Raw genomic sequence first — 16031 nt, forward strand, 5'->3', positions numbered from 1 at the left:
TAGTTAATGTTTAAGTATTCAGTGTGCTGTTGGTCAGTATCTTCAAAGCATAGTGTCCCTTTAATTTTTTAATTTTAAAAAATAGAAGAAAATGAAGAGGTGATATCACTACATCTGCTAACCATCTTAAATCATAACCACTTGACTGCATGTCTCACATGTTGGTGTAACTCTTGGAAGTCTTTGTGTGTAAAAAAAAAATTAGAAGTTAGGTAAGGAAAGGAAGTTGGTAAACTTAACTAAGCCTTAGAAGCAATTAATTAGTGTATCCATTATCACAGTTCTTAAACTGCACTTCCTAACCCAAAGGATCTCTTACTTTAGAAAAACTACTATAACCCTCTGTCTTGATTCACTTGGTTCCATACTTTCAAAGAAATTGTTTGGGTTATCCTGGACTGAAATTGTAGCTGTACCCAATATAGTCTAAAACTGCCCAGAGAAAGTATGTGTATATGCTTTCAGACTGGAGAATGAAAGGCTTGCCATTTCACGTGAACATAGGACTCAGATTTTTTTTTTTTTTTTTTTGCTTTCAGACTGGAGAATGAAAGGCTTGCCATTTCACGTGAACATAGGACTCAGATTTTTTTTTTTTTTTTTTAGTTTATGATGAGGTTTTATTTGTACATTGTTTAACTCAGTTTGACCTCATAGCCTCATGAATGGAAAGTTAATTTAGATTATTTTACTGTTCTTCTGTTTCATTCTTTTGAAATAATTTTATCTTTTATGGGAGGTATAAGATTACATGAGATATGTGTTAGAAAAGCAGAATAATTGAATTGTAATGCTCTGATGGTGAGGTCTGAAATAGACCTCAGGAAAACAGGACCATGGTCTATGTGGTGATTGGGGGCAATCTGTCAGCCACCAAACTACCACTGAAGATGGGAGAATGTAACTGCTTTGAGATCCTCAGCATAAAAGGGTCACATACTAGTAGTTATAACCATTTATTTTTGTACTTGGTTTATTTTTTGTCACGGGCTTAAGAAAATCTTGAATCCTGATTTCAGGCCTAGCAAGATAGGAATTCTAAATATAGAGAAAGATGTATTATGAAATATGTGGTAAGATAGGTTTATTTATAATCATTATACTCTTTTCTTTTCTCTCCATTCTAGGCATATTTGGCTACACATTTTTGTCTAAAGCCGTTTTCTACCTGTTAAGTCCTTTGTTAGAAAGATACTGCAGGCTAATTTTGGAAAATAAGTCTGCTTACTATGGAATTACCTCTCATGAGTTTCTAATGGTGTTCTTTGGAGATACATGTACTTTTCTTAGGATTCTTTCTGAGTAACTTTTATTGATGTTAGAAATTTCTCATCAGGTTGCTTAGGTAATTGTGACTCACCTCACTGTTAGCAAACCAAGGCTCAATGAGCTTGACTGACACTGAAAATCCCTTTTACTGGCCCACTTAACGCAGTACTGGTAGAAGACTCCTCAGTTGTTTTGAAAAGTAACTCCAAAACCCTTAAACAAAAGAATGTACTTGCCAGCATTTTTTTGTACATGTTGTAAGTTTTAAGATTGTACTGAAAAAGAATTTGACATCTTACCCTGTGTCAAGGAACTTTACAGCACCAGCCACAGGCAGTAATGAACATAAGAGGATGAGGTGTAGTGTGGAGCACCAGAGTTCAGCATTTGTTCTTATGATTAATGGGTAAGGCTTCTAGAACTAGTATAGGCCAACTTGGTTAATTTACATATCAACCAATAATCCTGTGCTCCATTTCTCAAATACTATTGGCTTATATGTACTCCATTGCCCATGCTTTTTAAAAAATGCTCATTAAATTACTGTGTATACAGGTGTGAAATTATTGAAGTTTTCTATAGATAAATACTATAAAGAAGTAATTTCCCTATTAATGATTTTTAATCTTCAATATCTTCAAAAATTACCTCTAAGATGAAATCTTTTGCTCTAAAAATACTTTTCTTTTTATCACATTTTAGAGAGGTTGAGGTAAATTTGTTCAGCCATTTTGAACTATCAAAAGATCAAAATTTTTTCTGGCCAGGAAAATTGTTTTTTATGTTATCATATAATACTAGGCAATAGAACAGTGCTACATCTGACAGATAATATAGTATGAAAAGTATTGACATTTTTCATTGCATTGCTTTATGGCTTAAAAATATGTATCTTTATTTTTTTAAATGCATGTTTTAAAACCTGTACAGCAAAAAAAAAAACCTATATAACATTTTCTGACATTTCATCATATTTTAAGACTAATGTGTTAAAATTGCTATAACAATTCTAACCATTTTTATAGTTTCTAATAGAAAGTAGAGATTTAATATTTTATATACAATGCAAGAGGTAACATTTTGTTACATATATGAAAAGGAGCCCAAGGTCCAATTTCTTATTTCTGGGTCCTTTTTTTTATGTTGCAGATGATGCCTAAATCCATTTCAGCTCTAACATTCTGTGGTTCTTTGTATCGCTGTTATGGTCCCTTGCAGAGTAGTCATTTTCCTGACATTAGTAGAATTAGAACAATAGTTACTGGATGCTTTGCCAAAAAGCACTCAAGTATTAGATTTAAATGGGAAATCAGTAATAAAGCATTAACATCTCAGCCACACTTTAACATATATTTAAATCTGTAGGATGAGATGTTGTACAGGTGAACTCAAAGTATGGAAACAGAAGAAAGGCAACCATAACAGAACTTCTTTTTTTGCCTCCCACAGTGCAGCTAGAATTGATGGATGCTTCTCACACCCTTAAAAAACAAAATAGTATTATGTTTCACCTTCTTGTTTTCCCTTCAAATTTCCTTGTTGAGCTTAGCACTATTGTTTTATTTTATGACAGCAGCAGCTTTGGGAAGTGCCTGTGTGCGCCTGCACATTCTGTTCACACTGATAGTACAATTAATGCTGATGTCAATTTTGGTGTTAATTTTGGGTCATGATTAGTGTTGACACTTTGTGTCAGACTAATGGCATTTATGGGTACCGCCAGAATAAATGTTAATATTATCATATTTTTAGTATCTGTTATAGTTACATTAAACCAGGGTCTTCCCAGGAGAAAAAATACATATATGGATGGGTAGATAGATAATGTCTTTCTGTATTGCTGGTGTTACTCAGCGAGAAAATGACATCTCAGGGCAGAATCCTAATCACTGTTTGGAGCATCAGAAATAATGATCACCTCTGATGGGAGGTTGTGAATAATTCATTTGGTTTGATTTTCACGTCCTGTCCAGTGATACTTTTCAAACCAAATGTGTTTCTACAGGAAAATAATGGTCCCACTTCTTATGGAAATACTGTGGCACAAATCATTTTACCAACATAAAAACAGTTAAATAAGACTGTTCTCTTCTGCTTTCTTTCTCCTCCCCATTCCTCCTCCCTCACTTGAGTGTCTTTATTCCAGAATCAGGATGTGGCCAGACAATATTTTCTTCCTCAGGACTTGTATAAGGAAAACAAGTAATTATTTATGCTAATCCTGAGTTTATTCATGGTAGCTCTTCCCTTTTTCACTCTAAGAAAATTAGCTTAGATCAATAACCCTAATAAAAGCTACAAAACTTGTTCATTAGGAGTTCTATTATGAAAAAATCACCTAAAGTAAAATTTTTTTAAAAAATTGTTCATTACTATACTAATGAAAACAATTTTCAGTAAGTGTGTAGAGACCACTTGGTTAGTGCTTGAGCAAGGCATTGGTCAGGGAAGAAGATGCTGGTGCTGCCAGTGCCAAGAAGCCTGACTCGGAACTCTGTAGACCATAAACCTGTCCACTCACACAGGTAAGCTACAGGTTGCTTTTGGTTTCTTCCTTAATCTTTCAGTCTTCCTCAGCCCGTAGTCCTAGAGTATCATTTTTTTTTTTAACCAGGTAAAAGTAGGAGAGAAACAGAAAATGGGAAAAGGGGGATTCAAGTGATGGGGTTTCTTTTGGTTATTATTCTTTAGTTAAAATATAAGGCAGTTGGGGCTTGGTGAAATCAGTGAAAGCTGCATTTCTAACCACATTGTCACACTTGTGTATACTTTTCTAGTGATTACTGAATTTTTTTAAATTTTTCATTTTATTAGTATATGTTTGCAGTTCGTACAGTTAACAGTCATCTTGGGGATGACTGTGGTTACATTTATATACCACAGCTTGTTTTTGTTTTGTTTTGTTTTTTTAATTTCCATTCTCTACCCCTCCATCCTTACTCCAATTCCCCTATCCCATTTTTCATTCTTGTTGATATTATTAATCTTAGCTCATATTATAGCATATAATGTTTACACTAATTGAGGTTATTAGGTTCCTGTACAAGGCATATCTTTATTCTAGTTATTTCCCCTTTCTGTCCTCCTCAACTCTTGCGCTTCTTCCCTTGGACTTCTTCGATTCTGCAAGAGATCCATTTCCTTGTCTGCTTCTATTCATCCGGAATTTGTAATATAAAATCTTCATTGTGTAAATAATATTGATGGGCCCATGTATATAAGGTAATTTCAGTAAAACATTTATGTTGTCCTAATTAAAATGGGATGGGTATATGACTCTTTTAAAATGATAAAATCCTCTGAGACAAAGCTTTTCTTAGTATATTTTGAGCCATTTCTCCTGAATGTTGTGAATATCCAACCCCCAAATCTAACAAGGGCAGGGGAAAGTGTTTTTCAACCTACTGCTTGTCATCAGACAGAAAGTATTTTACATTCAGAAGCCATTTCTAGTATCAAATTCAATTTTGTCAAGTGATTAGTTGAGTTTGGTAGAGAATAATTTAAAAACACAATGCTGGAAATGACTGTGGTGCTTCTTCACTTGAAGAGAGAGCAGTTGCTATTCTCAAGTTGCAATCCTCCTTTCAGTGACTGTGCATCACAACTGGATTATTGTGTTACAGGTCTTGGCAGCTGTTACCGACCTGCATCTGTTGACGCCATGTGTTCCTACCCAGTACTGCTGGAAGTGGGCAAATTGATACCTTGCCTGTCTATCAGTGCAAACGTCCTTTTATGTACATATGTTTGTAAAGCTCTTTAGCCCCCTTCAAGATGAAAGGCTCTGTATAAATATAAGCTTTCGATTTTAGTACATGTTTGTAATACATGTGGTACAGTCCTAAATATGTATTTAGCTGATAGGCACTGTTCTTGTCTATTGTACAAATATTGACTTTAAAAGTATAAATATGTATTTAACCATCAGACCAGAAAAACACTGAAGCAGTTACTTCTCAGGTGGAGTTATTAATATTGTATAAACCTATGTATGTCTGTATACATATATATATATATTTACATTTAGCCCCATCATTGCAGAGCATTTCTTTTTAAAAAATTAGATGATATCACCAACAATATAAAACAGTTCTTGATTTTCTCTTAAGGTGGTTCTGGACTTTTAATCTTCATAAATTTTCATTTTATTCTTTTTATTCTTACATAAATATCTATTATTATTAAAATCTAATTAAATTAGGTATGGTAGCACATGCCTATAATCACTGCAGTCAGGAGGCTGAGGCAGGAGGATTGCTATGAGTTTGAGGCCAGGCTGGGCTAAAAAATGAGTTTGAGGCTCGCCTGAACTGCATAGTAAAACCCTGTTTCAAAAAGACAAAAAAATAATTAATCTAGAATTAGTTTCTCTGAAACATGGGAAATCCATTGTGCTGGTAGAATTTTACTCCCTTTAAGAAGCTTTTTAAAAAAGAAGGCATTAGTGCAATGTAACAACATTAAAGGTATGGTGGTTGCATGCCTGTAATCCCAATACTCAGGAGGCTGAAGCAGAAGGGACACTGCAATTTCAAGGTCAGCCTGGGCTGCATAGTGAGTTTAAGGCCAACCTGGACTGCACAGCGAGATCTTGCCTCAAATGAAAGAAGGAAAGGAGGAAGGGAGGGCGGGAGGAAGGTGGGGGAGGGAAGGAAGGAAAGAAGGATTAATTTTGTCCCACTTTTTTTTTTTTTTTGCAGAACCGGGGATTGAACTCAGGCCCTTGTGCTTGCCAGGGAAGCACTTATTCCACCGAGCCATCTCCCCGGCCCGGAAGGATTAATTTTGGAAACAGAAAAAAACAAACACACAGTTCCATCATCCTAACAACTATCATCTCATTTTACTGTTTGTTTTCCCCAAAGAATACTTTCAGATAGAATTATAAAATATAGTATATACTTATTATATGCATGTGCCACTCTGTGACAAAGCATACAAATTAACAGTAGGTTGCTGTTACCCCTAGTTACTACTGAAGAAACTAAAGCACAGAAAGGATAGTAACTTACTTAAGATTATGTGACTAGTAAACTAAGTCTCTATTCTGTTAGATTAAAATTCAGTGTATCAGCATCCAGCTCCTGGGTGTGTACTCAACCATCACACTATTTTGCCTCAGATTATGATATGCATGCAGTTTGTATCCTGTCTTTCCTAATTTAGTATTCCATCATGGATATTTTAATGTGCTGTTCATAGTCTTTGTAGTCATCACTTTATAAAACTGTACAGGATACTAACAGTGACCTCAATATCCAATTTACTAACCTTCAAAAACATCATTAAGAAAAATTATCATAGCATTTACTTTTTAACTTTTTAATTTAAAATAATTCTGGATTTTTCATAAAGTTACAAAGATAGTATAAAGAGTTTCCTTATACACTTTACCCATCTTCTCTAATATTTTGTTTGGTGCTGGGGATTAAATCTAGTGCCTCATACATGCTAAGTACTTACCATATGGAAGTACACCCCCAGCCTCAACTCTTAATATTAATATCTTACATAACCAGTATTATTATCAAAACTAAGCAATCAATATTCTGTTATTTATTTTAAATAAACTAAAAAACCTTTGTTTCCTACAAGTTTTTTTTTTTTTTTTTTTTTAAAGGATGGCCTTTTCTGTTCCATGATACAATCCATGATTCCACAATGAGTTTAAGTGTCAGTGACATTTATGTTCATGGTGTACTTGTTGTTCATATTCCATGCATACTCGCCTAAAAGCAGTATAACTAATGTGGAATATACTTCTTTTTTTAAAAATTTTATCGAGAAACAAATAGTAATGAGACAGTTTCAAAACAGGATAGTAGGACAGTTACAAAATTAATACATTACATATTGTTGTCCTCGTAGTACTTATTCATAGTACAAGATGCAGACATGATATCCTGTCTGGAATATACTTCTTTAATCTCTCCAATAAAGAAAACTCATATACTTTTCCTTGAGCTTTTCTTTTTTCTTTCTTTTTTTTTCTTTTTTTTTTTTTGGTGGTACTGGGGATTGAATTTAGGACCTTGTACTTGTCAGGCAAGTGCTTATTCTATTGAGCTATCTCCCCAGCCCCTTCTATGAACTTTTAAAAAATAAACAGTTCTACTGGGATTGATGGAGCACATTTGTAATCCCAGTTTTTTGGGCGTCTGAGACTGGAAGATTATAAATTTGAGGCCAGTGGAGGCAATAGTGAGATAGTGAGACTATCTCAAAATTAAAAACACTGGGGGCTGGTGAGATGGCTCAGTGGTCTAAAGCACCTACTTACAACAAGCTAAGCTAAGCAAAGCACAGGGACCACGGTTCAATCCCCCAGCACCACATGCCAGCCAGCCCCGCCCCCTGGTGGGCTGAGCTGGCCACACACACACTAAATAAATAAATAAACAAATAAATAAATTTGTTAAAAAAATATAGTGTTTAAAAAAAAAATTAAAAACACTGGAGATGTACTTTAGCTCCCCCTGATTTCAGTCCCCAATCTCTCTGTCTCTCTGTCTGTGTCTCCACCTGGCTTCAGTCCCCAGTATCTTATCTCTCTCTCTCTCTCTCTCTCTCTCTCTCTCTCTCTCTCTCTCTCTCTCTCTCCCCTCAATTAAGTAAACAATTCACACTAACTGTAAAAACAAATTGCTTAGTTATCCTGTGCCTTGGTTTTCTTATGGCAATTGCAGCTACCTTTGAAGGCTTTTATATACCAGACTCTGTACTAGTTTGTTGTGTTTCTTACAGCAATCCTTCCAAGCAAAATATGCTTATCAAGAATTGGTTTGTTGGGCGGGGGAGATGGCTCAGTGGAATAAGCGCTTCCCTGGCAAGCACAAGGGTCCGAGTTCAATCCCCGGTTCTGCAAAAAAAAAAAAAAGAATTGGTTTGTCAGCTCAGTGGATTAAAGTATCTGCTTAGGCAGATGCAGGGACCGGGGTTTGATTCCCAGCTGTACCGTGCTGGCCTTGGCCCTGGGGCGCACTGAGATGGAGACTGGGCCTGGTGGTGCATACCTGTAATCCCAGTGCTTGGGAGACTGAAAACAGGAGGATCACTACGAGTCTGATCTGTGTAGTGAGATCCTATAAACCCTGTACTAAATACATTGAAAAAAACAACAAAAAAAATGGTTTGTCTAATGTTTTATACCTAGTATAAAGCTGAAATTTTGAACAAGACAGCTTGACTTCTCCACATAAACCCTTAATCACTCAGTATTTTTCGATTTATAGTGTAGTGTAGCATGTAATAGATGTTCACTTAATAGTAGCTATTTTTAAAAATAAAAGTTAATGATATTCAGAATTTTTATCCTATAATCTCTAGATACTTGTGCTAGACAGTGCTAGTTCAAAGCCATGATATTATCTAATTCCAAGTATTATTTTAAAGTGAAATAACTATGGAGCCAGCAAGTATTTATGACTCTTGCATTATGCTTAGGGATCCTGCAAGGTCCTAGAGGAGACACAATAGTTCAAGACATAAGCTAACAGAAGTCCTAGGCAGGTTGTGACTGGCTATCAAATAGATCCCCTACATGGAAGTCTTAGTGAGACTGACTAGGAGAGGAGTCACCTTGGACTGGGGGAAGCTTTACTGAGGAAATGGAGTTGGAGTGAACCTTGTGAAATAAGAACTGGACAGGTTAAAGGGAGAGAAAAATGGCAAGTTTTATATGTTGAAGTTAACCTAATAGATTTCAGCTTCTAATTGTTTATTCACCAAAAACATGGGGGTTATATTCTTAATTTTGCATCTAGGAACATTGAAACTCTGTAAGGTTAAATAATATTTCTAAGGTCATAGTGTTAATAAGCAATACATGCTAGATTCAAATCTGAGTTTGGTTGACTCCGAAGTTCATGTTCACTATGCCCTATTGTTTGATCATCAGTGACATCCAAATTTTAATGTAAATGGAGTAACAGAAACTTTCTTAGATGTTTATCCATTGTTCTAACTCAAATCCAAATCTCTTCTAATAGAGAATCTTGCTACTACTAGCTCTGGGACACCAGTCTCCATGCTATAATAGTGCTTTTTAAGGTAGGAGAAAGGTGTGGTCAATGAGGGATACACTTTGGAAAGACATTGATAAAGAGTATTATTCTTGTTGCTGCTGTGTTGACACCCAATTAGGAGCCAATATTGCAAGCATAACGACCTAGCCAGTTGCTGAACTGATTGCCCAAGTGACGAGTCCCTAGATGATAACAAAAGACAAGAGTATTATTTGCCAGCCCAGTGCCACATAGTCACAGTGTTTGCATTTGCACACAAATGCTTCAAAGTTTGTATCTAACTGCTAATGGCCTATCTATGTGGCTGAGGTTAATATATTATAAAATTTGGTGTAAAACCCAATCTTCCTAACTAATGCATTTAGCGAAAAATAAACTGGAAATAGTTTTTCTTTCCTGAAAAACAAAAGAACAGTTGTGTTAGAGGAATGCATGAGAAAGCAGATAAAATTTTTCACCACATATAGGCATTATATTAACTACTGTCTTTAAAAAACACCACCAAAATTATTCTGATATTTAGGGTTTCTCTGCTATTTTTTGAATGATGTGTTTCTCTTTCCCTCATCTGTCTTTAGTGAACAGATAGAGTAATACCTTATCTCAGAAGGTGATTGGATTTTTCCCCGTGTATTATATCCATTTTGATTTGTATTTGGCCAATGGTATAATATATTAAATAGCTTATATTTATCTATGGGTATTTCATATATATTTCTTAATGCTGAGAATCACAAATAGCTGTGTGGAATGCCTCGACCAGCCTGATTACAGTGGATGTGCAATTGGATTGAGAAATGTGTACTCAGAGCTTATGATCACTGGCCCGGTTGAGTCTGGGTGATGCATGTGGCTTTCCAGGGATGCTGCTATTTACATCTGTTAATGGCCCTTTTGATGGCCAGCTCCCCAATGAGGTGATATGCAGCATCCTGGGGATGAGAGACCACGGCTGCAGATGTGTGGCTGGGCTCCATTAGGCAGGACCAGGAGTGCTCATCTGGTAGGCTTTGTTTTGACGGTGAATGGTGGGGGCAGGGAAGAAGGTGAGAGACAGAAAGAAGGGAAGAATAGAGTACAAAGCATTACTTATCCAAGGAATATGGGAGACAGACAGACACAAAAAACTTCATCTCTAACTGGGGTGAAAAGGAATAGAAAAGAAATGAAACTAGTGAATAAGCAAGTGTAAGGAAGAGGATTAAAAGAAGAAAAGGCTATTGTTTGGGAAGAGACACACAATATCATTTATTTGTGTGGTTATTAGATGCTGCTAAGTAGAGAGCAGAGAGTTACATATATCACAGTGCATCAGCAGATTAGTTCTGTTCATCCTTTGGTTTTCTGGTGCTGGGAGAAAGCAGCAAGAGAGGCTCTCAAGAATACTGTGTTGGCCAGGCATAGAGGCACACACTTATAATCCCAACACTTGGGAGGCTGAAGCAGGAGAATTGCTATAGGTTTAAGGCCAGCTTGGGCTACATAGTAAGTTGAAAGCCAGCCCGACCTTCAAAAAAAAGACTCCAGTGTCAAGCTACAGTAAATTCTTGCAGAAATGGAAGATAACTAGAGCAAACCACTGAAGAATGTTTCTATTATTCATATCGAATGCTGGAGGATAGTAAAAGGGTCCCAGATCACAGTTCCTGAACAATGATCCTCTTTCTGGTCCCTTATGTGTTAATGGTGTCTTGGAACCAGTCTCACTAAAGCTGAAAATAGTATCTTACTATTGTAAGATTATAGACTTAATCACAACTACTATGGTATTCTTACACACATATCTTAATTGCATGTTAGACTTGGTTTTGAGTAGGCCCAAAAAGGAACTAAGGCAGCTTTGGAATGCATTGTAAACCAGCTTTTCTCAACAAATCTAGAGCAATATAGTAGGTTTGTTTTGTTTTGTTTTTTAGTTTCCAACAGGGAGCTATGCTCTTCAGCAGTGAAGGATGTGCCTAGTGATAGCGTCATACTTTCAAGAAAACTGGAAAGGGGCCAGGGAGATGGCTCAGTGGAATAAGCGCTTCCCTGGCAAGCGCAAGGGCCTGAGTTCAATCCCCGGTTCCACCAAAAAAAAAAAAAAAAAAAGAAAAAAGAAAAGAAAGAAAGAAAACTGGAAAAAGAAATCTGCATGTAAGAGGCTTATATTCACTTGTTTTTTGTTGTTGTTGTTGTTTGTTTTGTTTTTAATTTTTGCAGATTGGCATGGTAGCTTGGAAAATGACCCTCAAAAGTCCTGACTATCCAGAAGGCCGGGATATCATTGTTATTGGTAATGACATCACATACCGAATTGGGTCCTTTGGGCCTCAGGAGGATTTGCTGTTTCTCAGAGCGTCTGAACTTGCCAGGGCAGAGGGTATTCCTCGCATCTACGTAGCAGCCAACAGTGGAGCAAGAATTGGATTGGCAGAAGAAATCCGCCATATGTTTCATGTAGCCTGGGTAGATCCTGAGGATCCTTACAAGGTATAGACTAAGAAGAGATAATACTTTAGTACATTATATTGTTATAAGAATGTGTGTGTGCGTGTGTGCGTGTGCATGCATGTATGTGTGTGCTTATGTGTAAAAGGTGGGGTAGAGGAAGTTTAAATTTGAAAAAGCAGGGGCTGGTGAGATGGCTCAGTGGTCTAAAGCACCTACTTAGAACAAGTTTAGCAAAGCACATGGACTGCGGTTCAATCCCCCAGCACCACATGCCAGCCAGCCCCGCCCCCAGGCGGGCTGAGCTGGCCACACACACACACACAAATAAATAAAATAAAGAAATTAAAGAAAATAATTCATTTTAAAAAAAATTTGAAAAGCAGTCCTTATAATGAAAATTACAGTTCCTTATGAGATTTTATTAAGATACTGTCTTTGAGACAAATTGCTTCTTAATATGTTCATCTGTTTTTTCCCCCAGTTTTAAAATAGATGACAGGGGGCCGGCAAAATAGCTCAGTGGACTAAAGCCCCTGCTTAGGCAAGCTTAGGCAAAGTGCAGGGACCACGGTTTGATCTCTGGCACCACATGCTGCACCAGCCCTGCCCCCTGGGCGGGCCAAGCTGGCCACAGAGTCCGGGTGTAGTGGCACACGCCTGTAATCCTAACTCTGGGAGGCTGAAAACAGGAGGATCGCTTTAAGTCCAAGCTGTTTAGTGAGACTTATAGTGATAAATCTCACACTTATAAATGTAACATTAAATGTTATTTAAATGTAACACTGAAATACATTTAAATAAATAAAATAAATGACAGCTTCTTTGGTTGAACATTAGATGAAATAAGAATGTATTTAGCACAAGATATGCTAAACTTTAAAATATGTATCTCTAAACTGTCCTAGTCTGATTTAGGATTATGGCCAGTCATCAACAAAATCCCTTGCATCTTCATCTTCTTCTCTAACCTGCTGCTCTATTTGAAACTTACCTCTCTTCCAAAGATATGGTTTTCTTTGTAGCTTCTTAAGTAGTGACTGCTTTCTCTCTTTACTTTGTACTGCTGAGCCTGGAGAGGGAATATAGTTTTCTTGGAACCTCATTGCCACATCCAGATCCTTTTTTCTCCCTTTTTCCTGAAAAATTACATCTTTGAATCTCATGTCATTAGACTGTGCTATTGCCCTATCATTGTTCCTTGTAATGGTGTTTCTTGACACTTTGATCACAACCCCTCATTATTTGTATGTTTTTAGTTCCCGAAATGTTGCTTTCTCCTGTGCCATTAGTCATGTAGTAATTCTTATGATTTCTGTATCTACATAATCCTTCCATAATCTGTCTTCTCTTGGATCTTTGACTTCTCTTCAAAGCTAGTCCTATCCTCCAGCTTTGCTCAGCTTCTCATTTACCATAATCTCAATTTCAAGCATCCCTTTCTTTGCCACCTCTCTGTTTTTCACTCCCTCCTTATATCCTCTTACTCTTAGTTAGCTTAAATTCCAAGGTTAACCATTATAATCTCACCCTCAACCTTTTTGTCTCCTCATTCTGCTTACTTTGAACCTTTATAAAAACCTTGTTTAAATTCACTCTCCATCCACTCTCATGTGTGCACCTGCACAACTGAATACTAAAAAGATAAAACATGCAGTTCTGTTGACTCATCTTACTTTAAATTCAATTCAAGCTTACCAAACTCCTGGATGACAGTTTCACATCTTTTTTCTCTTCAAACTCTTGTATTCCTTCTGCTTATTCTCCCTCGGAGCCAGTATCACTCCTCTGTTCCCAACTTACTGAGAAACCGAAGGAATCAGAAGAGAGCTCCCTGAGCCTTTCTTTACATGTGTACCCTTCTGCTTTGTCTCCTGTGCATTAATGAATCCCGCCTCCCCTCCATGGCCATCCCTGTTCTTGTACACTTGATCATCTCCCTTCTTGCCAACTTACCTATGTAGACAAATACTTCTCCTGCCTCTTTATTCCATCACTGCCTTTTCCTTTCCTTCTGCATTCACCATTTTAGGGTTAGGTAAGGCATGTGGAGCTGGGGATCAAACTGTGGTCCCCTGTGCCTGACTGCATTTGCATGAACAGGTGCTTAAACAACTGAGCTAACCAGCAGCCCCCCCTTTTTAAAGTAGTTATCTATTCTGAGCCAAAAAACGGGGTTGCACCTCTCTAATGCAAGCTACTAGGGAAGCTAAGAAAGGAAGACTGCAAGTTTGAGGCCAGCATGGGTAACTTAGCAAGATTATATTTTCAGATGAAATGAAAAAGGACTAGGGGAGTGGCTTAGTGGTATAATGCTTGCCTACCAGGCTATCCAGGACCAATCCTTGGTACTGGAGGGTGTGTGTGTGTGTGTGTGTGTGTGTGTGTGTGTGTGTGTGTGTGAGTGAGTCTCTGCTGGGAACATCGATATGTTCTTCTCTTGTTCCCTCTTAAACCCATTTCAGTGATGCTTCCCCATTCCAGTATATCTGCTTTTGTTATGATCACCAGTATTTCATATAAATTCCATATGAATTCTCAGTGCTCATCTTAGTTATTTAATAATTCAGCAGCATTTGACACAGTTGATCACTGTGATCACTTTGTCTTTCTACCTTCTTGGCTCTTTTTTTCTGTTTCTCCTTTGGTGCCTTTAACATTTTTACATGTAAGATTGTTTCAGGGTATGATACAAATATCCTATATTTTGATAGTGGTAGTGGTTACCCAAGTATATACATGTTCAGAATTCATCAAATTCTAACACATAAAGATGATAAAATTGACTACATGTTACTTCCGATTTGATTTGAAACTGTCTCATTGCTGTTTATCAATAAAACTTTGAAAAAAAATTGACTACATGTAAATTGTAGTTCATTAAAATTCATGCAAAAAATATGTAGAAATTGATAGTGACTGCTAACTGTTATGAGATTTTGGGAGGAGGATGATGGAAGCATTCTGGAATCGGTGGTGGTTGTACAACATCTGAATATACTAAAAATATATACATTACATTAAATAATACATACCATGATACATAGATGATACATACCATGCCATTGTACTTTGTGTAAGAATATGATATGGATATGTGTATATATGCAAGCAGATTAAGTATGAAATGGTGGTATAGTGTTATAAATGTAATTAGGAATTATTTATTGAAAAAATCAAAAGAGATGAGTTTAGAGTTTGTTGTTAGCCCTCCATAGACTTCTGATTTTAATACTGAATATCCTAGATTCATAATCTTTTTAGTTATTATTTATCCATGTATAGTATGGGTAATGAGAATGTGTTATAGATCTGATGATTTTTGTACATATAGATTTGAGGGTGAAAAATAGTAATTCGCATGTCTTTAATTTCATGTTAATATCTTTAATAGAGATGTCACTAAAAATCAGAAAATGACCCTTTACCGCTATTGAGTTGAACTCAATAGAAAATATGTGCAGTTGCAGCTACAAAGTATCTTGTTTCAGGACAAGCAGTCAGTACTGAAAAAAAATGAATACTTCTATCTTTCTAAGGAGATTTATGCTAATATGCTATTAGATGATAACTTTGAGAAGTGATATGGAGGGGTCTGGGGAGATAGCTTAGTGGAATAAGTGTTTGCCTGGCAAGTGCAAGGTCCTGATTTCAATCCTTGGTACCACCAAAAAAATAAATGAAAATTAAAAGGAGAAAATGTCTACATTAGGGACTGGGGAGATAGCTCAGTAGAATAAACATTTGCCTGGCAAGCACAGGGTCCTGAGTTCAGTCCCTGGTACTGCAAAAAAAAAGACGAAGAAGAATTGATTTGGCAATTTAAAGCTACCTTGGAACAAACTTCATTATGCATGCTTTGCTGTGTCTTCTGGATATGCGACAATAGTAGATAACAAGTTAAAAAAAAAAAAAAAACTATCTGCACTTCACAGGGATACAAGTATTTATATCTGACCCCTCAAGATTATAAAAGAGTCAGTGCTCTCAATTCTGTCCATTGTGAACATGTGGAGGATGGAGGAGAATCCAGGTAGGTGTTTTTATCAAGATAATTTGGCCATGACTAAAGAAAGAAGAATGTATTATTTTTTTTCCCTACTGTTCTGTTGATCATGACCTTAAAGAGTGGTGAAGATTGCTTGTTATGTAATCTAGATGTTTTAGGTTTTTATCTTAGCTGTACTGCTTACTAGTTGAAAGATCTTATTATTGATTAAGGTTTTATTTATTTTTTTTTTTAAATTTGTGCAGCATCTTTTTTTTTTTTAAATTTTATTTATTTATTTGAGAGAGAGAGAGAGA

The 16031-nt window shown here is 36.4% G+C and overlaps 1 protein-coding gene across 4 annotated transcripts in view; it reads left to right on the forward strand.

The window, feature by feature from the left end:
* Acaca (acetyl-CoA carboxylase alpha) overlaps positions 1–16031 on the forward strand; it is a 292108-nt gene that overhangs the window by 202201 nt on the left and 73876 nt on the right. For all 4 annotated transcript variants that reach the window (XM_004643003.2, XM_023703133.1, XM_023703135.1 and 1 more), the window contains 2 exons: positions 11499–11768; positions 15662–15759. In XM_004643003.2, coding sequence (XP_004643060.1) covers positions 11499–11768; positions 15662–15759 — 368 coding nt within the window. The remainder of the gene's footprint in view (positions 1–11498; positions 11769–15661; positions 15760–16031) is intronic.

Source organism: Octodon degus, unplaced genomic scaffold (assembly GCF_000260255.1).
Source record: "Octodon degus isolate 3935 unplaced genomic scaffold, OctDeg1.0 scaffold00164, whole genome shotgun sequence".
Classification (NCBI taxonomy): domain Eukaryota; kingdom Metazoa; phylum Chordata; class Mammalia; order Rodentia; family Octodontidae; genus Octodon; species Octodon degus.